Source organism: Atractosteus spatula, chromosome 7, assembly GCF_055471065.1.
Source record: "Atractosteus spatula isolate fAtrSpa1 chromosome 7, fAtrSpa1.hap1, whole genome shotgun sequence".
NCBI classification, from domain to species: Eukaryota; Metazoa; Chordata; class Actinopteri; order Semionotiformes; family Lepisosteidae; genus Atractosteus; species Atractosteus spatula.
In genome coordinates, this window is record NC_142712.1 from 31,169,274 (window position 1) to 31,196,209 (window position 26,936).

Genomic DNA, 26,936 nt, shown 5'->3' on the forward strand with positions numbered 1-26,936 from the left:
AAAAGGTGTCTCATATGTCACTGTGGCATGATTTTCTGCTTTCATTCATAAATTTCATGTTGCATCTGTGATGATGATTGATTGAATACTTTAAAGCAACAGTACAGTACCTTTACCTAAGGGGTAGGTTTATATAAATCTACTGTAAATATATGGGTATGATAATGAGTATATTATATGTTGTAGATTAATAAATAAAACATTTGTAGTTAACTAGGCTACCACATTATAAAGTATGATATACTTGTTGAAGACAATGAATAATTGCAATTTTTATTCAACCATAATTAAGTATGGTGATGATAATAAAATCCCTATAAGGGATGCATGTGATTGATCTGGATTTTATTCTTTTCATCTGTTACACTGTTCAACAATGGGTCTTATACATTTCAGACTAGCACACTTCTTTTTTTGTTGCTGGTGTTGTCAAAAAATTCCTTGCCTTTGGTTTAGCGCTTTTCACCCTAAAAGACCACAGATTGCAATAAGATGACATGTACTGTAGCAGTCACACTGCTCCAACCATTAAATCAGCAAATTAGGCAGAGAAGTGATCACATCATCAGGTTACTGATCAATGGAGTCTCATTTGTTCTGATATTTACTGTAATACTGTACTTTCACACAGAATGTAGAATTCATTATTTTGTTTAGTTTTATACTTGATAATTTAATTTGCTTGCTTATTTATTTTCTCAGTACTCATATTTAAAAATGTTAATAATCTTTAAAATGTTAAATACAGTAATGTAACTGCTCGCTAGCCTTTTGTGTGTAATTTATATTAACTAAATATGGTCTACTAAATTAAACCCCAAAAGAATTGCAGAAGGTATCTGTTTGGCTTAAGTAGTTGCACCAAGAGGACTTGTTTGTGAAATTGGCAGTGTAGCATCACAGAAATGTCTTGGAGCTGTAACTGAACACTGACCTAACACAGTCTGAACCATAGTTTACGATGTTTGTGTCTGATTTTTGTTTCACTCCAGCATTCTTTAGTCATGAAACTCTGGTTTAGTACTTTTTTACAGATTTACCTCTGTTAAAATAATTTTGTTCATCTGGTATTTCAGGTTGAGCTGGTATTTATACAAACATATACTTTTCTAAAAAACTCAGCCACATCCTAAACACTATCTATTCTAGCATATTATTCTAAAATAGTGTTTTTGTATTGTTTGCATAACTTTATAAACCCACAATTGGGTGACAAAGATATACTATTATTGCTATAAAAATAAAGAATTATTCTAAAAACAATTGATGGCAATCTAAATAGAAATAATGGTTTTAAATATAATGAACAGACATATAGAATTTATGTGTAAAACATGTTCTGCTTTAAAGTCCTACTATTAGGTAGAAATAAGTAGAATTTGTTATTTATAAAGAAGATATGTGGATTAAACATACTGGACAGAGAGATAGGTATCTAGTTATATTGTCATATTTATATACTCATTCATTTTTGTCATTAAATGGATGTTTTCAACTAGTGTTTTGGTGAAAAACACCTATACCTTTGCTTGCTCCTCCTCTCTCTCTTTCTTCATCTCCTGCAGTCTCTTGAGCATTCCTCGGAAGTCAGTGACTCCATGCTCCATACAGATGCGCTCATAGTCTTTCTTGTCAGCATTCAGCAGGATATCCCACACTTTTTCATCAATCACTTTCTCTTCTTTTTTGACTTCATCTTTAACACTAAAATACAGTATACACATATTAAATTAACTCTGATAAAGGGATATGGGGCATTTTATAATAAATATTTTATTTTTGTCTCATGTTTTGTTTCACTTATGTTTTTAGAAATTGCAACACATACAGTAGATCTGGTTTATGCACTACAGGTTCATTGAATTTGACCTCTTTATTTTACCCACTATTGGGTATTCTGCTTTTTCTAATATTTGATTGTCATTTGTGTAATTTTCAAAATGTGAGGTTGTTAGCCTCTCCTTGCAAATGAACTATGAAGTGTAGCTTTCAGCTTTGCTTAGTTGGCTAAAGTTCTAACATTTCAGACAGGGCTCTGTATTTATGAAATGCTCATTAAATCATTTAATCTAAATGCTACTACTGTACTGAAAAAAAAACTTTAACTGAAAAGTCTTCTTTTCCTGTGTATAGAGGAATGCATGTTATGCATGTCGAAATTATCTTTTGTAAATTACCAATGTAGAGTATAGTATGAAGACATGGTTTAAGATCTGACTTCCATAGCACTGCGATAAAGCATCTAGCATAACATACTGTATTTGCATGTTTATGGTAAAATTAGTAATTGTGAATTGTGTTTCTAAAACATGCAGTCACTAGTTTTTGTGATGTCAAATGCTACTACATCTGTTTGAGAAATATAATGATTTTGACACCGTAGGCTTATTGTAAATTAAAAATATAAGGTATCCGTATCCTTACATTCAGAAAAAACATACAAGCAACTACCTTCCTAAAATTCATGACACTGTTTTTGCTTTCTAAAGCTATACAGCATGCTGAGCTGATTCCAAAATCATTAAAAACAATTTAAACAGAACTTATCAGCAAGAAATTGTTTCTGGTGACTGATAAGATTTGCAATGCCATGTAAAGTATGTCTAACAAGACTTAAAACATTTGTATTCTTTATTGACATTTTTGTTATTATTTACTGACATGCTTTTCATTGGATGCTTTTCAAGCTTGTTGAGCATCCAGGTATAAAGATCATGCCAACTTACCGTTTCCTAAGCAGCTTCCTGAACTCTGCTGGGTCCTTTGTCACTGTTGCTGTAAATGGGTAGAATTTCAGGTTGTCAGAAGCATGATCTCAATTTGATAAGCTATTAATTTTTTTTTTATTCTTTGTTTGTCTGTGTTCAAAATAAATAGATTTCAACAACACATTCTTAGTCAAATCACTGCATTGGTGGGTAAGGGGTATCACAGCAGGCTCATGACGTTCTCACAAAATAAATAAACTAAGGAGGGATAGAATTAAAGTGAGCAAGAAAACTATGCGAAAGTAAACATCTAGCAGATTAATGAGAAAAAAAGTATAAACAATTATGAATTTATGAATATCTGCTGACTTATAAGGTTCTCTGATTTGAATTTCACCTCTGATTTTATTTTTAATGATCTCAGGAAGTCAAATTAACAGTTTTTCTTTTATATTTTTAGTACCTATAAAACCTATAGGACTCCAGCCCTTGAGGTTTGAAATCATCCATTAAATCTATTTTCTGTTATTAAATGCATGACACTTCATTTGCAGAAATAGAAGGATTAGTGAACACTGCAGAAGTGGCAAAGAACATACAAAAAGATTTAAGCTAGACTTCAAGCCTGGGACTTGAATGGTTAGATTACATTAATGTTGATTTGAAAATATTAACGTATAATCAGCTAGATTGCTCTTATTTATTTTACAATGAAGTTGTTAAGCCATGTTACAATACTGGCAGATGATGTTTAATGTAGCCAAGAAGAGAGCATTACATGCAGGAAGCAAAATCATAAGATGCAGATACTGTACAAAATACGAAACAGTGAACATGTAGAAGGTACTAATGAGAAAGCCTTTAGTGTTTATGTCGACACACAATTTACATCTTTTACTAGACAATGTAGAAACGCTATAAAAAATGGAAAGAATGTTAGGGTAAATAGTATAATTTAAAACATTGGATGTTATAAAAGCTGTACAATGCCCTAACAGGACCTTATTTAGATTTTTTATATAATGTTGGTCAACACATTGCAAAAACATTATAACTGCTCTGTAACCAGTCTAAGAGCAGAGCAACTAGATACAGTACATTTCTGAAGTCTTATACTGATTGCCTAAGAGAACTAAGAACTTTATAGAAATAAACTCTTGAACAAAGAGAAGTGGATAATGATTCCAGTATTCAAAACCCTGAAAAAAATAACCCAGTTGACATAATCAACAGTGAAACACAAATATGGAAACTGTGTAGAAGTGCATTTCAATATGAGAACAAGAGGGACTTCTTTAAACAAAGGGTTGTGGGAGAATGTAAGAAGGTACCCAGCCATGTTGTTGAAGCCTGGGTTGTTTCCAGAAATGGATGGATGAGACAGCTATTTCAATACAAGGAAGTAAACATTTCAAGTTTTAAAATTTCAAGTTACATTCTTAGGAGATATTACTTTTTGAATAAACACTTTATGTTGTAGTGAAAGGTGGCTCTCTGAGGAGCCACCATTTTGGCTCAGAACCCAGGCCAAAATACTGTGTTTACCTATGAAATGAGAAAAGATGCTGAATAAGGCACAGCTACTTGAGTGAGTAAGAGTGAGTGGAATTCCATGCGAGGGAAGCACATGGCCCTGTGGAATAAACAACTCCTCCTAGCACCCAAGACTCAGGCCAGCTGTGCTAAATTCTGCAGCATTTCTCAAGTGACAGATGGTCTTCTTGTTAAGACCTGTGTTTTGAACCAAGATGGTGGCTTATTCCTGGAGACAACTCTTCCTACAGTACATTGCATACACTTACAGACACAGTTATGGAGACATCTCTAAGTATTAATTCCTTCTCTGTTTTTATATTGCTACCAAGATTGCGACTCACATTCTTTCTGTTCTTGGGGCTTCTTCTTTTTCTTAAATCCAACTGAAAAACGGCAACAGAGACAAGAAATATTAATAATTTCTTTCAAAAAACTAAAATCAGCTTTTCAGTTTGTGAAAATGGTTATTAAATATGCACAATATAATTTATTATCAGTGAAAGATACCATGATTTGATTCTTTATTTGTACTTAGGACAATGTTCATACACACCGACCACATGTTACACCCCATTACACGCTATTAGGCGGGAATACAAATGCAGGGACTCAGTGGCCTTCAAAGGCTGACAATGAAAGCCGAAGTTGGATAAGCTCAGGACTCAGGAGACAGTGTTGAATTATAGCAGACAGGAGTCAGGCTGTGGAAGATGATCACTGCAGAGAGGAGGTGGTCTGGACTTCAGAGTTCTAGGTAATTGATTGAGCCAGCGGCCATGTCAGCCTGTCACTTACATCTGGCCACCCACTGAAACTAAGCAGGTGTGAGCCTGTTTAATACCTTGATGGGAGACCTCCTGGGAAAAACTAAGGTTCCTGCTGGAAGAGGTGTTAGTGGAGCCAGCAGGGGGTGCTCACCTTGCAGTCTATGTGGGTCCTAATGCCCCAGTATAGTGACAGGGGCACTATACTGTAAAAAGGTGCCATCCTTTAGATGAGATGTAGAACTGAGGTCCTGACTCTCTGTTGTCATCCCAGGGTGTTTCTCAAAAAGAGTAGGGGTATAACCCTGGCCTCCTGGCTAAATTTCCCATTGGCCATTACCAATTATGGCCTCCTGCTAATCTTCATCTATGAAGTGGCTTCATCACTCTTTTCTCCACCCCACTGAGGGCTGGTATGTGGTGAGTGTTCTGGCGCACTATGGCTGATGTCGTATCATCCAGGTGGGGCTGCACATTGGTGGTGATGGAGGGGAGTCCCCATTACCTGTAAAGCACTTTGAATGGAGTGTCCAGAAAAGTGCTGTATAAGTTTAAGAGGTATTATTATTGTCAGAGTTCAGATTGTCAGACTGATGCATCTCGCAGATCACTACAGTATTGCAACTTGCATCTCATGAACATAGCAGTGCTGTGAGTATCTCAATATCAGAGCCCCATTCCAGTGGCATAACAGGATTTAAATAGGGAGAATGTGGATGATCAATCGGAGGATTGATTGGATGAAGGGGGCACCAATAAATGGCCTGAGAGTGTTCTGAAGGCCCTGGAACTAATGGTCACTTGTTGGAATTTGACCATTGTGGGTTCCTGGGGCAACTGAAGACTGCAAGCTCCCACCCGCCCAGGTGCTCTCCAGGTGCAGGACAGAGTCTTCTGGGGTGTGGAAAGATATGATAAGATTTACATCACGTTCCTCAAGACCTTACTTGTTCTAATTTTTATTGTTGTACAATACAATGTATTTGTTAATTGTTATAGTAGTCTTTAACAATAATTGATAATGTCAATATTTTGCTGATTTAAAGGTCAAAGGAAGCAAAGTTTTTGTTTTAATGAAAGAGTTGTAGACTCAGTTCAGTGGTTTATTCTTTGTGAATATACAGTGTGGCAGTAACTTACTTACCTTCAATAACAATGAGTGTGGCAGTGGAGACAGCCTCTCCATAATCATTGGTAGCATAGCATTTGTAGGTGTCTGCCTCATCCCCAGTGATCTGGACTACCTGTGAAAGCATCGACGAGTTTGTATATGAAACACGTGACAGTTTAAGTGCGAATTACCCTCTGGATACACCTTTATTACTCCTGTTATTAATATGCAGAATGTAAATTATTGTTTTTCTGTTTTCAACACTCAGCTTTTACCCAAAGTATTCCAGAAGATTTATGTCACCTGTAACACATATTCATTGGAGAATCTGTCATATGTCATTTTGAATTTATTCGGGTCATCCATGTTGCCCTTAGCCCTTTTCCAGGTAACCACTGGTTTGGGCTCCCCCTTCACAACTGCCTTGAATGTAGCCGTTTTACCTGTTGAAAGAGACATACTGTATATAATGGATTGATGGTATAGGAACATTTAGGCAAGGCAATAAGTGTTCATATCTGACAAGGTCAACATTTTGGACAAGACATAGGTCTAACCTCATACTGATTAATCATTACAACATGGTGTTTGATTATTGATCTATTCATTTTTTAACTGATTCTTCCAGTTCACGGTCTCAGGAGAGCCTATCCCAGCAAGCAATGGGCACAAGGCAAGGTGCAACCTACTGTACACAGGACACCAGTCTATCCCAGGACAGACACAAACACAAACACAGACATGCACACACTCATGACCAAGGCTAAGCTTTCCAGAAGACAGTTTATCTACCAGTGTGTCTTTAGATTGTGGTAGGAACATGGAATAAACATACAGTACATGCACATAGCACACCAGGTCTGGAACTGAACCCAGGGCCCCAGTGAAGCAAGGCAGCAATACTAGCCACTGTTCCATTATTCTGCCCGGTGTTTGATTATGCAAATCATAATTAAGGATGCATGAACTATGGCACCCAGACCTGTTCTGTAAATGTCTGAAAGCATTTAGAGTACATCTAAGTAGTGTGTTTTCCGCAGTCAGTATGTTGCCCTGAATATTAGTCTGTGTTGCTCGGCCAAACACAAACCCCTCCTTCTGCTTATGAAATAGGCTTACATTCTTAAGATGTGTTCATATTTCTGAACTGCATCTGGTTTAGATATGTAGGGTGTAATGAACATTACAGTATGTTTTTTTTCTCACTCCTCTGCTGAAGTTATTAGCCTTTGATTAGATGCTTAAACTGTTTTTTTATGCTACCACTATCAAGACCGTTGAATTTGATCCTTCAGAAAATCTGAAATTTTGAATTTACAAAATTAAGTTTTGTTAAGGGTTCAATTAAGTGAAGAGCACAGCTGCAAGAAAATCCTGTGGGTGAGTTTCCTCTTTGAACCAGGAATTGGGAATCCTGGCAATAGGGAACTGAATAATATTTAATTTTTTCCCCAAATTTACCTCAGCATCTAGGGCTCAGTGATCAATGAAAAATCATATGATTGTCCAGGATTTACAAGGGAAATAGAAAGTCAGTGATATTCTTTATATACCTATAAAGGATAGAAAGCCCCACGGCATTAGTTTACAACCTGGTTAAAAACATGCTTCACAGATCTCCAGACTGTACTTAGTTTCCAAACTAAAGTCGTGCCTGTTCAACAAAACACCAATGCATCTGTAACAAAAAAAAAACACTTTTTTCCTGACAATAGGTTTGTGAATATGATACAGGTGAAAGCAATGAGTTTCTTTTTGGGATGCTTTGTATTACCTTTACTGTACTGTCTGTACTTACTGTGGCAGATTGTTCTATGGAAACACTGTAATGACACTGATTCTGCCACCAGAGGTCACAACAATATGTTTTTAAACACGTGTGTAAAATGCTTTTGTCTGTGTGAACAGTTGCACCTGGATTATTTTTCATTGATAGGTGTGCATTCTCACATGGTTAATGGGTAATTAAGTAATTTTCTAGGTATAAGTGTATCTCAGGGGGGTGCAAGTAAGCAGTATGGACCAGTGCTAGTTATGCACTTAGGTGAAGTGGTCCTGATTTACTAGTTTGTGTAAGTTATAGTTTTTACTAATATTTTTTTTGCTTTGTTAATAGCATTAAAAAATAAAACCAGTAAATTTCCTAGAAAGATTCCAGTCATGTTCACAGGAGTCTCTGTGTGAAAGTCCCCTGAGCCATGCACCTAAAAGTAAGGATGTATTATACTAGATTTTTTAAATATTATTTAAGATCCATCTTCTCTCTGTACAGTCTCATGCAATTATATTTAACAATTCTACTAATACCGTGAATAAATCCTTCTGATAACGAGCTGCAACATCTTCAAAATGCAAACTACAGTACTTATGCAGTTTGCAGTTTTCTGTTGTATTTATTTCAGAGCAAACTTGTCTCTGCACATTGCTTTAATTTTTCTCTGTTGTATGTCTGAAATTTGTTGTCACAAGGATTGAGTTACTTCTGTACTGTACATAGCATAATCTATTACAATGTATTGTACTGAATCCTGACACAATGTGGTGAATCATAGTACCCCTACAGAGCATACAGTATAAAGTAAATTACAAATCATTAAGAGGTAAGATCTAACAATAAATGCTTGCTTTTGAGTATGTTATCGATGTATAAGACTCATTTTGCAATAGAAACATCTAGATTTATAACTATAACTTCAACATCACTTCCAATTAAAAAAAAACACGAATACCAATGATCTGGAAGATTTATTTTACAATATCTCAGGAGAGTGCAGAAAAAGGCCCTGGGAAAGATTACTTGTAATTGTAGATAATCTGAATCAATCAAAAACAATATTGTACATACTGTATCTAACAACAATCATATGCATGCAGTACACTGGATGTCAATTATTTGCTAGGTCCTCTTGTTTCAAACCCAGCCCAAATCCCAGGTTAATCAGACTGATGAGTTCTCACCTTCCTGAATGGTTAATGCGATGGGTTTGCGCTCGAAGTCCGGAGTGCTGCATCCATTTGGGATGTCTTCGGTGTACTGTGTTATCATTACCCCTGGAATCTTTGATTTTTTTCTGATACCAGCTGATAGAGTAATACCAAAAAAGAAAGTGTTAGAGTCACCCTATTACCTTTCTAAAGCAGTTATGTAGACCCACACCCTTCTGCCAGTCAGTTTTCTTTTCTTACTCCTTACTCAAACACAGCCAAAGGAGATGCTTTCAGCTGTGCATCAGGTAAACTTAAATTATGTCTGTGCTCAATGCTAGCTTTATGTAAGTCAGCTGTTGCTGCTGTAGGGGATTTAGTACAGGACCTGATACGTTTTTGTGGGGAATTGGATGGTTGGATTATTACCAGTATAAAAGAAATTATTTTTCCTGTTTCAGGAAATTGTCAATGATTTTTAATTATATACCCCCCAATTTGAAATGACCAATCATGTCTTTACATCTTGGCTCACAGCTACAATCGCTGTGCCCACATGGGGAGAATGGAGTGCAGGATTCTGTTCTACCCACACATCAAGCCATTCTTTACAGGCTCTGCAGAGACATACAGTACAGAAATTCAGTGCTGATTGGAGAAGAGCTGCATCCTCCACTGACATCACTGCCAGCTTGCAGTTAGCAGGAAGAGTTTTGCTCTTTTGCTGATACTCAAGAGAGCTGGAACTAATTTGGCCGATTAATTTCAATCCTGCCTCTTGCAGCACTGAGCCAATTGCACACTATGGAGCCAGGTGCAAACTTCAATATCTAGAAGTACCAGTTAAGACACTTAGTGTCTCTATATTATTTTTACAATGAAACAAACACAAAAATGTCAGTACAGAATGCTGTTTGACCAGTCCCGTTCATAAACCTGTGTATTTGACTTCATACCTCTTTTCTTGACAGGGGCATCACTTCCAGTTCTATATGACTGGGCATGATCTGGAGTTGTAGTGGATAAAAGCATGACAAGAACATGGAAGGAAGCAGGATAGGAAAATGTTAATCATAGCAAAAGCAGCAAAGAGCACAGTGGAAGGATGATGAAGGATAGTGTATTGTTACATACAGTATGGCATGTGAACGGGATATACAAATAAAATGAGAAAAACTGTTAAAAAATATATGGACAGCAAATTAAAAATCTAGAGTTTAAAGTTGAACAAAAGTGACAAATTGATTTAATATAATGTTAGTACAGTATATTCACTAATGAAGCCTTAGTGGCACAAAGGGACTCAATACACGTAGTGTATTTAAAATCCTCAAAGGCATTAACACTGTAAATTCAGCTGAGTGGGTTACTTCAGAAGGAACAGTGAAATATGAACAGTGGGCAAAAGTGGAAAGTGCTTTTGAAACCAAGAACACGAGATATGTTTTCACCTAAAGGGTTGAGTCTGGAGTAAGCTATCCAGCCATGTGGTTGAAGAAGATACTCAGGTTTCTTTAACCAAACAATTGGATGAGATGGACCAATTAACTACAAACTACTAAATCCACTATCAAAAGGCTACATGAACTGAAAAGCCTCTTCTCATTTGTAACCTTTCTTTTGAACTCAGTGAAAATGCTGTACTACTATTAAATCAACTTTAAAAAAAATTCATTCAATATCAATATCTTAAATATCCCAATATCCCACCAGTAAAAGTGAAGACATTTTGCTTCAGTCTGTTTAAACACCTGGATTTTTTCCTACTAGAGATGATACATTTTTAATTAAATCTATGACTGAATTTTCCAAGTTAGCACACAATGCCAAAACTGTGAAACAAAGGCTGAAGCTAGAGAGCAGCAAATATGCAATGACTCTTTTTTTCACTTTGTTTTTGCATGTACAATTACAACTAAATTGATATAAAACACACAAATCAACAGAAACTGTGTTGTGTTGATTTGCTACAGTACAGTAAGTGTAAGACATTGTTCTTCTGTGACACAGGAAGTAAGATGTTTTCTTTGTTCTTGCTGTAGCTCTGGAAGAGAGGTGGAAGAGAGAGAAACTTCTTACCCTGCCCTGAGGCTGGTTCATTTGTTATTTTTGATGTCTTCATTTCCAAAACCCAAAATGCTCAGGGTGAGTAATTCTCAGGAGCTGCGAGGTGGAAAGAAAGAAACACTGGGAAGTGTGCAGCTCATCGGTTTGTTTCAGATAAGTTTACCACCAAGTCAGTTTCATATTTGTACAGAGGTGTATAAATAGGGCTGCAGGCGGCTGAAAGGACAATGACCATCAAAGAAATGTTGGAAATTGAATTTCAGCTGTACAACCTTGTAGATTAAACAAAATAGGGAATTTTGTTTTCACTTTCAGGACTTCAAAGGCAGGAACAACCACTGTGTGTAAATGAGCACTAGACAGTGACACAGAAACATGGGTCAAAACACTAATAACAATGGAAGGAAAGGAGGCTGATTTTTCAAAAATGCTAATTGAAAACCCTTCTTTATGTGTTCACTTCCTCTATATGTTGTAGCATGGAAAAGGTACTGTAGAAAGAACTTACACTTTCTTGCTTTAGACAGGTTTTAAGCGACATGATGAAACATGATGTTTTATTTGATAATAAAACAAACAAATTACAAATAATTGCACTGAAATAAATTGTAAGTGAGCAGAAAATCATGATCCAGTAAACTTGTTTTCGTGGAAACAAGGGCAACTACCTTAATGAAGAAAAGAAAAGAAAAGGCACTATAAGAAAAGAACGTTAATTCATAGACATTAAGCCACAGATCATTTACATTTAAATAATATCTAAGATGATAGGTTGGACCCATTGCTACAGCCAACCTGTGATGATACAGCAAGATAATAAATTACTTTCCTGACTACATACTGTATAGAACAGCCGATGTACAATACACTTTATTAGATCAAATGTTTTACTGTTAAAGGTCTGTAGGTGTCACTAAAGGCATGCTGTTTGCACTGTTATTTTGAAAGACTAAATTTATCCAGAATAAATTGCATGGTGAGAGACTGTGGTAAAAGTGTGGAAAAAATAATTTTCCAATGAGAACAACATTTTACAATCCATACTTTTCATTCACTAACCATTTCAGGAACCTTTTGTGCAATGCAAACACAGAAGATAATGGCAGACTTATTTTCAAGTTTTGGCATTGCACCAACATGCTGTTCTTCTCTCCAAACTTGTCATTTTTTACATCCTTTGAAATGAATCAGATAAAAATTATAAAATCCATTTAAACAACAAGATATTATTTAACACAAAAAAAAAACTATGTACCTGTGTCTAAGCACATCACACAACAGAAGCATTTAACCTACTACAGAAAAGAAAAATAAAGTCATATATCTGAAAAATAATGTCAGATGTTTGGGGACTAGGAAGACAAGAAAAAAAATAAGATGCTTGGTGAAAAACATCTGCCCCATCCACATAAATCTCAAGGACTAACCCTGAAATGGAAGGAAAGTTGAAGTAAACATACTAATTGTAAATGTAAAAACCTAAATGTACGGTACGTGTCACATAAGGCCTTTTTTCTATCAGTTCATCAGAAATAATGACCTAGACGAGCACTTCTAGTTCTTCACACCACTCTTGATCGGGTGGGGCACCACTGTATGGCTAAGTTATAAAATACCAACAGGGGTGCTGAAACTAAAAAACAATTTGTCTTCCAAGGCCTTGCACAGTCAACAGCAAATGTCATTAAGCTGTCGGCCTTGCCACCAAGCTACGTATTGAGGTAATAAGTCTGCTGAAGGAATTCAATGTTGACATGTTTTGAGTAAACCCTGGACTTGCTTTGGTCTCTACTAAATTGCAAAGAGGGATTTAACTTACTGTAGGACCTAGAGCTAGAGCTGCACAACAAACAAACTGTATATAGATGGCAAAAACAATTTCAGAAAGCAATCCTTTTCAAGAAAGTGGTGAAGGGATTACACATCACTAGACTCCTATAACAACATGTTTCTATGTTCCCCCCTCTTAGCTGATGTGATGAAAAGAATGTGCTGAAACTTCAACATGCTGTCCATTTTCAATCTTTTTCAATCATCTCAACAGTTCTCCATTTCCAATCTTCATTTTGATGTCACTGCTGGTTAAAAGTATTTTGTTTCCAAATAGTTTGTAAACATGAATTTGACAGTAAGGGGTTGAAATACTCTTATAGAATGATAAAACTGCTTTTTATTAGAAACCAGTATTGCTCTGCAATACAGTACGTATTAACTGAGGACCTACAACTTCAGCTGCAGAACACACAGATATTGATGGCAAAGACAATAGCAAATGTCATTCCTTTTTAAGAAAGAGGTGAAGAGATTTTTCTTCCCTTATATACTCGTAAAAATAAATCCAGAAATATATCATTGTCAGTTTTATGTCCCTAGACCTGATCTTAAAAAGATCTAACTTTAACACATTGCTGTTATTGATTGCAGTCGCTTTGTGTAAGAGTGAAATGATTTAGTGATTCCCCCAAAGAACTATATGTATAGCTGCATATTCATTTAGTTGTTTTTTTTATTCTGATGTTTGCGGTTTAAAACTATAAACAAAGAGAACTGGTTACCTTAGCCACGAGCAAAATACATTTTCATTGTACCTTTAAGGAAATAGTAACCTACTAAATTTGATGACTTCTTTTCAACAACATTGAATAAAGCCTTTTCTGGTCCCTTGTGAGCTATTTATCCCAATCATTAAAGAAAAGGCTTGTTTTAGTTTTCTTTCTGTTGTATTCGCTGCTGAGCTCTCAAATGCAGCATTATCAATAGTCTTTACTAAATCAAGAAACTATCTCTTCTCCTCCTACTATTACCATTTCTTCCTATATGTGTTTGACCAGAAAAGATCTCTGACTCATTTAGTAATAAAAATATATTAGGGGTGTGGAATAATGTTATGTTCTGGAGGGGTAATTTAAAACTGTAAGTAAACACTTATATGATATTCTGTGGGATCATGAGATATTTAGCAAGTCTGTTGCCAGTGTCAGAAAATGTACCCTGGGCTTTCTATGCCTGTAATAGGTCACATACCTCATAAATTAAAACACACTATAACAAACAGGAGTCAGAACTCAAGGGACAGCTGGTACTGTGGGATAAGCAGACCTTTGATAAGGGAACAGGAAGAATCCTGACTTCTTCCTTTTGCACACCTTTGCAGCACAATAATGGCACACGTTCTACAGCATGCCCTTGGCGGATCTCTAGCGGAAACAAATACTTAAAATCATTACTCAACATTTGCAAATTCTGAGCAAAATCTAAAAGATTTGATTTATAGGGGAAAAAAATGTATTCTAATGTGAACTGAGTAATTTAAATTGTAGTCAGATAGAGTACTGTATGTGAACATTATTACATTTTATGATGTGGATTTTTTATGAGACCTATGTTAATATTAAAAGATGTTTGCTTAAAAATAATGCTACATTTTCTGTGATTTATATTTAAACCTCTGGAAATGTTTATTATAAGCACAATTTGAAAGGTATTTGACTATATATTGCAATTTTGAATCATATAGTGTCTGAGTGGCTACCAGTGAAAAATTATGACAAAGCTGAAGTAGGCTTTAGAAGCTCAGTGTCTATTCAGTTATGGGACCAATATGTAGATAAGACATCTGTTTGCTGGAGTCTTGAAAGTTTGTGTAGAAAACAGCTTTAAATTATACAGTTATTATTTTGTAAATTTGTTTATAATAGAAAGTACATGCCCTATTGTCAAGACTAAAAACTCAGAGAGGAGGCAACATATTTGCATATACTGTACTTTAAGAAGTGGAAAGAATAGTAATGTTAGAGGCTTGGTCATCTTTATATAAGACAACCATTGCAGAGTGACCAATGTGTATTAGCAAAAAAACAGAATAATTAAAAATTATTCAAATACATCCAACAGTATCTGTGTACAGTGAAAATTTCCATTACTTAGTTTTCAAATAAGAGAATCATTCAATTATTTTTTTTCAGAATGAGTCATGTTTCACATTACCATTGTGGTAGTGGTACATATTTCCTAGACAGTATTATGTATATGTGTATATGGTGTGAACAGTAATATGTATTTGATATAAGAACCCTTCAAAACCTGCTGGAGTAATTACTTAATTATTGTTATAAATTTTCATTTTAATGCGAATTAACAATACTGTGTGAGTTTAGAAATCTCATTATAAAAGCACATCATCACTCCGCCCTAACTTGTCATACGATATTCATAAGTCATTTTGGATCTTTCAGTAAGATTTCAAATGTCTGTGTACTAAAATCACAGAGCACTTATTTTCGGAAGACACTGCTAATTTATCTGAATACAAAGCCAGTTTAACAGAACTCTACATCCATTCAGACATACTGTAGGAATGTCAATTTTTAGTCACTTAATAAAACTTTTCAGCATTTTCATTTGGCATTATACTGTATATCTCACAATTCTAACTATATTAACATATAATAAATCCTTTCTTGACAAACAGTATAACATACTGTATGTGTTTAGAAATAGAAGAAACAGTCAAGCCATGTAGAGAGGAAAGTTTCTTGTCCCAAATGAGTTGCCTATCAACATTTTTAACAACTCTCTCTTCCGTGTAGGGTACTGTGTCAGTGCATGAGCTGGAAAGGAAGAAGTAGAAGTTATTTTAACTCTAAGAAGTAAATATAAAGAAGAAAAATATGTTGCTTGGCCTGTGGAGCCTCTTCAGGTTTTTGATACCTTTCCTCACAGCCCTGAAGAAGGTTTCATGGTTGAATCATGGTCCATCCATCCATCTGTTTTCTAACCTCTTTACTCTTTATCCAGTACAGGGTTGTGGTGGAGTAAGAGCCTATCTCAGCAAATTACAAGCCAAAGGCAGGATACTCCATTGCAGGGTAGACACAGACACATCACTCAGTAGATTAACCTACCACTGGTAGTACCAGTCTGCCTTTGACTTTGGGAGGAAACATGGAAAGATACCTGAGGAGAATATGCAAACTCCACATAGATCACACCAGAATTGAACCCGGGGCCCTAGTGCTGCAAGGCAACAATCCTAACCTATGCACCACTGTGCCACCCCATGAAACATCATCTTTTTTATATATTTTTTTATTTTTCAGTGTAGAACTTCCCTCAGCTTATTTGTAATTCACTCTGATGTCTTCTGTGTATCAAACCTCTCAGCCCTGTCTGTCCTAGAATTAAATAAACACACAACCCTTGATTGCAATCTGTCTCATTTAGAAGTAAGTCTGTGCCTCAAATTCACCTTAATTGTGTCTGACAAGTTATGCAGAGATTTATTTTGGAACATGGTCTGCCACAATACAGTACATCATTGATATTTTCCAAAACGCAAAACTATTTATACAGGATGACTTTTCTGTAAGTCTATTTGACACTACTTTACTGCAAAGGAGGTAAGGTTTTTCTAATGGGTAAGGAGCACTTGAAAAGGAAAAATGACAATACATGGCAGCTGTCATGGGTGCAAACTCACTGCAGTAAAGTCAGTATACTGCACAAGTTTAAAGGTGTTACAGTGAAACAAAGGGGGTGGAATGAGAATGTCCATCAATGTAAAATAATTATTCCTTTGAGTAAGGAAACAGAAGCACAATTTAATTAAGAGACAAATTTTGTTGAAGGTCTGTAACTGTGATGTATTAAAACGAACACAGCTAAATATGGGATAAAACCATTATTTCTTCAGTTCAGTTTTTCAGCAAGCTCATACAGTATATTACATGTACTGCAGTAAGGGAGAATTTTATTCCTACAGTATACAGTATACGTAACCTGCAGGTAGCATTTACAGTAAGTAATACCTGTTTGCAAAACTGTTTGGTGTTTTCATTCATTCTTACAGGTAAAAAGTATTTAGTTGATATGCATCAATTAAAAAATGCTCTTGCCTGCAATTAACTTTTCACTCAAACATGCTATCATTAGGGCTAGGTGCTGTTATATTTCTTTTTTCAGTGTTTTATTTGTGTTATCTTTAATATTGTGGAAAACAAAATATCATGCTCATACCACTATTCCTTGCAGTGGTAAAAAACACAGCCCTCCTGCATGTATTACCATTGCATGTTCTAGATGATCATGTTCACTTCGTTGCATGTACTGTACTGTACCATCAGCCGCTGGATTCCTTCAACCTATTTGAATTTCCCACTTAGCCAAAACTGTAGTAAGTATACCTATTATACAAGACACTCACACTCACAGGCCACTCATGGCTGTGTTACAGTATAGCACTTTCAGCTTTGTGTCCTCATTCACTGCAGGCTGCTAAAAGCAATAAGATTGTTTTGAAGCCAAAAGAACACTTGTGACTGTAACCAGGAACCACATGTACGTACAATATCTTACTAAATGTACTCTAAGATATAGCTATCACATAACAGTCCACAAATCTTTAATTCATTTAGAATGACGTAGTCATTAGCAATTCATTCATTGGTTATCTCTTGAAGTCAAGGATGATTTTCTTCCACCTACAGTACTTGAAGGTTACTGATAAGACCAATGTGGGGTATTCAAAATCACTATCTCAGGAGATATCTGGTCATACTGTATATATGCAATCTGGTCATTGTGAGCCCACTTTGATCCTCTCCCTTTGTTTTTAAATTTTAACATCTCTGGGTTACAACATGTTGAGCTTATTCCCAAATATTCTTCCTCTATTAGTCTTGTTAAGGGGCATAATATCCCAGGTCTTCATAGTGATATTTCATTTTTTATTATTTTATGCTAAATCTTGGCAGTATTCCTTCTGCCCTCCTCTCAGGTGATTGCCTTGGTTAAGATGGGAGAACAGAATATTTTCAGGAGCCTGGATTCAGATTATATTGACATCGAGATTATATTGACCAACCCAGTACTGGGTGATCACAGCTTCAATCTCGATTATATCTACATATCTACTATCAGTTGCTCTGCTGTTCAACTGGTTGCCAAAGCTTTGTTTACTCAGTATGGTGCATATAGGAATCCTAATAGATTCATGGTAACTGAAGTATCTTTGGGACTGAAGGCATCACTTTGTTTATACTGGACCTGCATTATTATACTTTTTGCCCAGGTCTTACTGCATAGATGAAGGCTGGACTTTGGAAACCTAATATTAGTAACATTTACTGAATAACAGCACAAATAACAACAGCAATAACAATTAACCATTGTGTATTGTATCACAAAACTAACTGTTAAATAAGGAACAAGTGATAGGTTTATTCCATGCTGAAAAGAGGAGAAAGAAAACACAATATTTCGGCTGTGGAGCCTTCTTCAGGTGTTTTCTTTCTTCCCTTTTCAGCATGGAATAAACCTATTACTTGATCCTTTGCAGGCTATGCATGTTGATGCAGCAACCCACCTGAACTAACTGTTAAAATATATAAATTAATACTTTCCATTCAAAGCTGAAAGTTCAATTCATTTTTTTTATCGAGTATAGTTCTTTATACATTGAATTGCCACACAGATCATTAACCAATAGATGTACATCTAGAGTTTAAAACTAGAAACCAGTAGGCGCAGAGGAGAGAAAAACTAAAAAAACAAAAGAGAATAATAAATCTATAAGATGCAATGTCCAATGGGTTTTTCTGTTGGTTTGGATGACAATCAAGAAATCCAGTGGTTAGTTTATCAAGTGAAAGATGAGCTTCTTCAGACTCTTATAAAGGGTTATAAAATTGTAGTAGTTGTGGCCCATGTCTAGTCAAACCCAGTTTGTTTAGTCTACCATCTAAATTGTGTAAAAATTTATTCCAAGAACACATTATAACACCTTTATTATCCTAAGCATGTGCATTTTTATAAAATGATTTAAAACTTGAGTCCATCCATCCATTTTCTTAACTGCTTCATCTTATTCAGGGTTGTCAGGGAGATGAAGCCAGTCCTGACAAGCAACAGGCACAAGGCAGAGTACACCAATCCATTGCAAGGCAGACACACAGACACACTCACACCAGGGCAATTTTCCTAGAAGTCAATTAATCTGGCAGTAGCCCATGTGAAGAACACGTGGAGAACATACAAACTGCATGCAGATAGCAACCCAGCTCCAGAACTGGACCCAACACCCCAGGTCTGCAAGACAGCAATGATAACCACTCTGCCACTGTGACAGTAACATGAATCATTTATGATTAAAAGATACAGAAAAATACACTTAACACCCCAGTCCTGGCACTCTGCAGACTGCTAATCCACTTCTTGATTTAGTTCCAAAAACTCACAATGTCCCTTCCACCTTTAGTATCCCAGCATTCAGCTCCCAAATTATTCTAACCCCTCTCATGTGACAGTCAGACCATGCATGTGGGTCACATGTTGATGTGCTTTTTAATGAACATAGACATCATAATGGTTTTAAAGGAGTACAGGGAGTTAAGAGTGTGAGCTGTGAAAAAGTATCACAAACCAGGAGCTAACAGATCTCTCCAAGGTTTTTCTTTTATTTTGGCTGCACAGCACCAATTATAATACTTCAGGTTATGCAAAATAACTTTAATTTTCAAATTAAAAAAAAGAAAATCTAGAAATTGTATATGTGGGAAATTCCTGTAATTAATAAATACATTAGGTATGATGAATGTTCTGTGGTTTCTCCTATTTTGCCCCCAAGTGAATTGCAATTTTTCATGTATTTGCTACTTGGTATGTAGTCCTATTTACTGTATATGTATAGTTGAATATAATACAGTAATTAATTGTTACAAATACATTTCACAAAAGAAATTCAATATAATGCATTTTTAGAGAACAGTACTATTTTATCTTAAGAGCAGGAATGGGAATTAATAATCCTACCTACATATAAGTATAAGATACTTCAAAGTGTATAACATTTTATTATAAAGCAAGATACATTGTAAATGCACAATCCACACCACATCACACCATAGGTTAAATTCTTCAAATGTCAAATAGCAATATAAAGTTACTTGGGGATTTTTTTAGTTTTGTGAAAGAATTTTCTGTTATAGAAGATAAAATCTTCTATGCTAATGATTCATTTGATCTGATGGATGTACTGACAATTTAAGTTAACTGATGTGGCCCTTGATAGGCATTTAGTGTAAAGCACAGCTGAAGACAGGCTAGAATGCAGGCAATGGAAACCTTTCCCTATAGAGTAACACAGCATTTTGCAGAGGCAAACCTGGTGATTCCTCAAACCAGCTCAGATATTTTCTAAATAAGGCAAAAAAGGCACTGTAAGTTAAAGTCACAAGCCCCTGATTCCAATAGAGCAAATGCCGAATTAGCTACAGTATCAATTGCTGGGAGATAGGTAATTCATAGTTTATGTATCATCTTTAACAAACCACACCTTTCTACTTAAAGTTTAAAACACAAATTTCTACTTAAAAGAAAATCTAGCACTAGGACAACAAACAAGAGACATGCTCATAATTTCTCTGTATACTGTACAGTATGTGTATATTATAATATGAGTGCCAGTATTACCAGTCAGTATTCAATTCAGCTCACAAGGATCTGATTGAAAAAATATGAATGCAGTATACTCATTTCCTTTCTGTTTACCATGACAAAATAAATAGGATTCTTGTCTTTAGACTGAGATTTTTTTGTAGTGATTACTGACCATGAAATAATTCTGTGGTAAATTGTTGAGAAATGTGCTACATCAAATAAAAACTGAATAGTTTTGTACCCACAGTAGACACCCAAGGTAACTGACATGCAAGGCAAATAAACATTTTTGACTGATGTTATTAATTTACAAATGTGAAAAGTAATTATAATACATAACATATATATTAGACTGAACCTCAATTATGGATGGGGGTATTGCTAATAATTTACATGAAATGATGCTACAGTATGAGGTTCAGGATTGAGGGGTTTCTTATGATTTACATGAACCTCTTCTGTTGATTGAAAATATAATTACTTTGAACTAAAAGTACATATTAATGAAATGTTAAGACATATAGCAATTAAGCCTACAAGGTTACGTCAGATTAATTTTTATTTTTTAATATATAAATCTTACAGTATGTGTGGAAACTAGAATTTTAAAATGGTCTTCCAATTACCACCGTTGTTCAGAAAGAAAAGGCTATTAGTTTTAAACCTATTTATTTTATTTTAAGCAGGAATATTGAAGGTGCTCTGAGTGCACTTTACTTTTAGTGTAAAGCATTACTCCATTGCTAAAGACATATATTATTACTGAGGAGTTCTTTAATGACAAATAATGCCAAACATATCACAAAACATTATGAAGAAAAGAAGACATACAGTAAATTTTAAATATGAAACAAGACAGATTTATTAAGGTTCTCAAAGAGGTATATCATAGTCATAATGTATCATCATGACAAATGATAAATGTAATGGATTTGTTCCTGCCCACACTTTGCTTCAAATTAATTCAGTTTTGAAGTGCATTTTCCTTGTTGAGCAAAATCCTGCATAAGCATGTTTCATAAATATTTGTCTTCATTTTGAGATGTGTAAATGCATTTCTTATTCTCTTTTACATGCCATTGCTGTTTGTGAAATGCTTGTGACAGGTTCTGCCCACACATATAGCTTGTAAAAAGACTTGTTTTGCTTGGCACCAGCACTAGCTAACTCCACATTAAAGCCGTAAGAAGTTAAATCGGGACTATTTTTTACTGACTGGAAGCCATTTTTATCACCCAGGCAGCTGTTAATTGCAGCCACACACAACCCCAGCTGTTGTCGCCTTTATTTGTTGTATCGACACATATTAATGGCAAAGTTATGGATTGATGTTTTAGACAGAAGTGTTGGCATGGCATCTGAACCAAATGAATGCACCTGGAATTCTGAACACTACTCACTGGTCTTCAATAAATTTAGAAAGCACTATATTGACTAAATCAGATATTTTAAAAAAAACCTGTGTACAACATTAAATGAATTTGTAATTAATTTTCAAGCATTGTTTACTAATTAAATTCAGCAATACTTCTGTGTCAGGGCATCAATCAATTGATCCTATATCTACCTATATACTATAGGTAGCATGCAAATCAAAATCTAAAAAGGCAGCCTTAATCTTTCACGAATCCAAGGTTTTTCAAAAGGTTTCAATCTATGAAAAAAGATTGACCAGTCAGTATACAAAATAAAATCTAATAGAATGTCAATACTGTAGTATTATTAGTATTATAAGTGGAAAAAATCAAGCCCCTAGGTAATACCAATTTCCATTAAAGTGTTTAGCAAAGCATGAAAATAAACTTTTTCATTGGAAAATTGCTTTCTGCATTTAAATCCATATTGTTTTATGGCTTTTCAGGATCTGCTTGGCCTGCATCTAAGGTATGTGGTTGCAAAGAGATCTTAATGATTCTGAGGTCTACTTAGGAATACTACAAAATTCATTTCTATAGGTATATGCATGTATAGTAGTGTTTGCTTGCACAACAACAAAGATTAATTCTGAGATGGTACAAAATACCATAGGATGTCTTTATTAATAAGGACTTTTTAGGAAAGGCATCTGCTTTTACACTTAGGTAAACTAGGCAACTGCTTAGGACCCCAGGGCTGTCAGGGGGCTCCCTTAATGTGCAATACATCATTAATCGGCATTCACATGTGAGCAAAAAATTCCCTCCAGTGGCTCTTTGCTGTTACTGCCGTTCTAATCTAGGCTGTTAAATACTGTTAGTTGTATAATGTAGTGTATAATCGTTAGTTGTGAATATAAGTGTAGTAGTTTATATTGTAGTAGTTCAGGTGGGTAGCTGTGTCAGCATACTTAGGCTGCAAAGGAACAAGTAATAGGTTTATTCCATGCTGAAAAGAGAAGAAAACACAACGTTTTGGCTGTGGAGCCTTCTTCAGGTGTTTATGTTACTGTCAATGTACTGTAGTAAATGAGTCTCATCTTAACTGTAAGATGACAATATGGTTTCAGCTGCTAATACACTTAATGCTGCTACATCGACTGTTATAATGCTGAACGTTTAATTTGGGAAAGTAGTAAATGTTGTGATGATCAATTTTATTAATCGTCATTATATCTAACAAGTAATGAAACATTACAAGTGACCTTTTACTTGCATTGCAAATTATGTACAGTACATGTTGTTTAAAGATTTAAAATTGAAATCCTGTACAGTAGTTGCAACTGGTAATTGACATTGTCCTCCTAAAGGATAATATACAATTTCTATATCTTGTTTGTTAGTTATTTATCATGTGTTCTTCAAAGCTAGTTAATTAATACAAGTTTTCTTGTATTAAAGTAAAATAAGGTTGTGTCGGGAGCTAAGAATAGTAGTGTACTGTATGTGCAAATCGTGTTCTGGAGTGGCCCCTTTCCAAGATCTTGTCTAGGGCCGCCAAAAGACTAGGGCTCGCCCTCACTATATCAAAGATTTAAACACCACAATTTTGTTAAGCAAAATCTTCTTAACTTGTTTGACAGTGCATACCAGTAATTACGTTGTGTTTTATAAGCTGCATGTAAAACAACTCACAGACATTGGGCACTTTAATAGGGTGATTCGTTCTGATGAAAGGAATGCAGTTTGATTGGGTGGAAATCTGAAATTGCTATTGTTTTATTTATCCCCTTGCATTTCATAATCTTGCTTACCTGCAGTTCCCTCTTAATCCCGTTAAGTGAAGCAATTTCTCACTTTTCTACTTGATCTGCTGAGTAGTGGGGCACAGAAGCTGATGTATTGTACAGTACAGTATGTTATCAAAATGGGTACTACACTTCAGTGGTGAATAAAGAGAGTACCCTCTTTTATGTAAAATGTTTTTCCAAAATGACCATTCATGGTCCGCAATACCAATGTTCCCTCAGGTACTGAGTTCCAGCTTTTACAGGTTTCGGTGTCAAGAGTTCAAGTGACAAAGAAACCAGAGGACTGCAGCTTTCAAAGACTTAGCAAAACCTTAGCCTTGGTCTCAAGATTTGAGTGGAAAGCAACAATTCAAATGCATTTTTTGGTCCTGGGGTGAATACTGTATGGTGTGTTGTTATTCTTGTAATTAAAATGTTAATGTGATCAATTTTTAGAGCTTTTTACATAGGCTTTTTATCAATTAAATCTATGTGACACAAGCTACAAAACTTTATGTCTTTATAACTGGTAAAAACTAAAATAATTATATCTTATCAGCCTGGAAAAAGTAACACATTTTGGTAGCACATTCCTTATTTTTAGAAAAATCTGAGTGAATTTTAACAAGGCCCCTTTCCCATATGATAGATTTTAAAATATTTTGTGTATAATGATTCCAAAAGCAGAAAAATTAATTCTAATATATTGTGCATCACTAAAATAAACATTTGAAAGTACCCATGAGATTAGCTTAATATGAACATTTTACTTGTTTCACAAAATGAAGATTGCTCTGCTCTGTGCTTTCTAATTTTGTCTGTCTTCTCCAAGGAATCTCCTCACTCTCGTGACACTCAGGCTGTAGGCTCTTCCTTCTATAGTTAGCAGTCGTTTTACAACTCAATAGCAATGACATCATGCCACCTCACTAAAGTCACCATCCAGCTCTGGAGGACCACAGCTCTGACATTCAAACTGAGAAACGCATCTCCTCAAAATGATACTGTGTGATGTTTCCAGTCACCTCATCATCTGTGTACATCAATGGGTGTAATACTATTCAGGCATACAAGCATGCTGTATGATGATTTCTATAATAGAATTGTCTGTTTCAATATACAGTAATCATTGTAATGATTTCCTGAAATCAGTAAAGAGATATAAGAGATATAACACTGTATGTCAGGTCACTTTGCATTTTACACTTTGCAGGTCCAGTGATGTTGCACTTTCACAACCCTTGAAGCATTTTTTTTAATGTGCTGTAGTATGTTGTAAGTATATTCACAGCTGAATTTGTCATTTAGTTGTTTTTGATATGAAGTCAAAATTAACATTCAAAGCTTAACAGGATTTTGTTTTTAATTTAATGATGGCACTAACAAAAAAAAACATCCAGCCAATAATTTAGGCAGTAATAGTGCATTATGATAATATTTATAGTGTTTTATATGCTTAGGTTCTGTATACTGTACTTACTGTATATGAAAATTGGACAAAACAATTCTTTCAAGAATACTTGAAGCACTAGTGAAAAACTATTAGACTAGCAGTTTGTGCATACAAACTGAAATAAAAAATCTAGAAAGTCACACACAAACATATTGTACCTTGAAAAGTAGAAACGAAGAAACAAGTACAATACTGTACTTACTGTATATGCATTATAAGCAATGTAATAACATATATTGATATGTTGTATGTCAGATAAATATTTATATATTACATTTGCTATGTATATTGTATATTGAATTGTATATTGCATTACGTATACAGTATGTTACAGACATATACATTACACTATATGGGAGCAGATAATATGTATATAGCCTTACCTGCCCCCTGTCTTCAATGCTGTCAGCTCACTTCAGCTCAGCTCCACTACGACCTAGACTTCTGACAGGGTCTGGTATTGGTGTGCCGCCTCACTGTTCTACTAGTTAATAAATCCAGTAAGAATATGTGTGGTTCTCCAGCAAACTCCCTCGTGCTTTGACCCAATGAGTGGTGAAGAGAGGTCTGTCTGTTCGTATTTAGGAGAGGTGAGGGGGCTGAGGGGGGTGAGGGGGGGGAGGGAGGGAGGGTAATTACAAGAGAATGATTCCTGGGTTTTTTAACTTCCAAGAACTCAGAGTGCCCTTTGATGGTCTATCACACCCATGGCTGTTTTTTAAGGTGAACCCCAGGGTTACATTTTTCTTTACCTAAAATACTTATTTGAAAAATGCGTTTTTTATATTGATTAACTGTCTGATGAGCTGGTTTAGCACCAGCTAAATGAATGGTCAATGGCAATTCAAAACCAATTAAAAGTATTAAATTTCAGCAGGTTCTTGTAAAGAAGCTATGATTTGAAATGACAGCAGCAGGCAGGTTTCTGTCTAGGGTTCTGTTTTATCAGCTGTTTGGAGTGGCAGAGTTGAGTCAGAGATCCAAATATTGTACATATGGCAGTAGTGCAGTCTGAGACGAGCTAGAAGATGAACATAGCAAAGGGAACACATTCTGTCTTTGAAATGGAATGACATGTAACAAAATGAAAATAGAAATTAATACCAAAATATATACAGTACTTTCCTTTGTGAGTGCAAAATCTCCAATGTACTTTTCTTTAAAAAAAAATAAGCTGTTCCAGTCTCCAGGACAAAAAAGCATTTAAAATGTATTAAGTTATTCAAGTGAACAGTAGAGTGCTAATGTAAATCAAATGTATTCAGATATGTTTTTTATTTAAAGTAAGGTGTTAGAATTTTTTTGCTCTGAATCTTAGATAGATTCTGAATTTATTTACATTCTGTTCATACTTTACTTAAAATGTATCTGAGGTATCTTATTTTAGCAACAGAGACAAACTGAGTACATGTGAGTTTGACACTAAAGCCAAAGGAAAAAGGCCAGGATAATGGAGGACAGAGATCAAAGTACATTACCTTTACCTGGATTAATCCTCTCTTCCTGCTCAGCAGAAGATGTTTAGGCACAGCAGAATAGCTGTAATCAATTCACTTCTCAAACTATAGACAGTAACCGTAGAAACTGCTGTGTTCTGCAAGACCCTTTTTCAACTTGCAGTTAAACACACCTATCCAAGCTATCAATAATTAATTTTAAGGTCTTTGTTGCAGTCAGTAATGATGATGATAATAATAATAATAATAATAATAATAATAATAATAATAATTCAGGTGGGTAGCTGCGTCAGCATGCGTAGGCTGCAAAGGAACAAGTAATAGGTTTATTCCAT

The 26,936-nt window shown here is 35.2% G+C and overlaps 1 protein-coding gene across 2 annotated transcripts in view; it reads right to left on the reverse strand.

Moving 5' to 3' along the window:
• Window positions 1–25,684, reverse strand: part of LOC148830780 (immunoglobulin-like and fibronectin type III domain-containing protein 1) — a 48,411-nt gene extending 22,727 nt beyond the window's left edge. The window contains exons 1-9 of one of the 2 annotated variants that reach the window (XM_088922215.1): window positions 25,528–25,684; window positions 11,124–11,207; window positions 10,001–10,051; window positions 9,078–9,200; window positions 6,423–6,562; window positions 6,153–6,252; window positions 4,586–4,627; window positions 2,727–2,775; window positions 1,524–1,704 (exon numbers count right to left, since the gene is read on the reverse strand). In XM_088922215.1, coding sequence (XP_088778341.1) covers window positions 1,524–1,704; window positions 2,727–2,775; window positions 4,586–4,627; window positions 6,153–6,252; window positions 6,423–6,562; window positions 9,078–9,200; window positions 10,001–10,051; window positions 11,124–11,166 — 729 coding nt within the window. In that variant the 5' untranslated portion in view covers window positions 11,167–11,207; window positions 25,528–25,684. Of the gene's footprint in view, window positions 1–1,523; window positions 1,705–2,726; window positions 2,776–4,585; window positions 4,628–6,152; window positions 6,253–6,422; window positions 6,563–9,077; window positions 9,201–10,000; window positions 10,052–11,123; window positions 11,208–12,170; window positions 14,427–25,527 lie in introns of those variants that run through there. The other variant, XM_088922216.1, reaches the window with a different exon arrangement.
• Window positions 25,685–26,936: the final 1,252 nt, after the last annotated feature.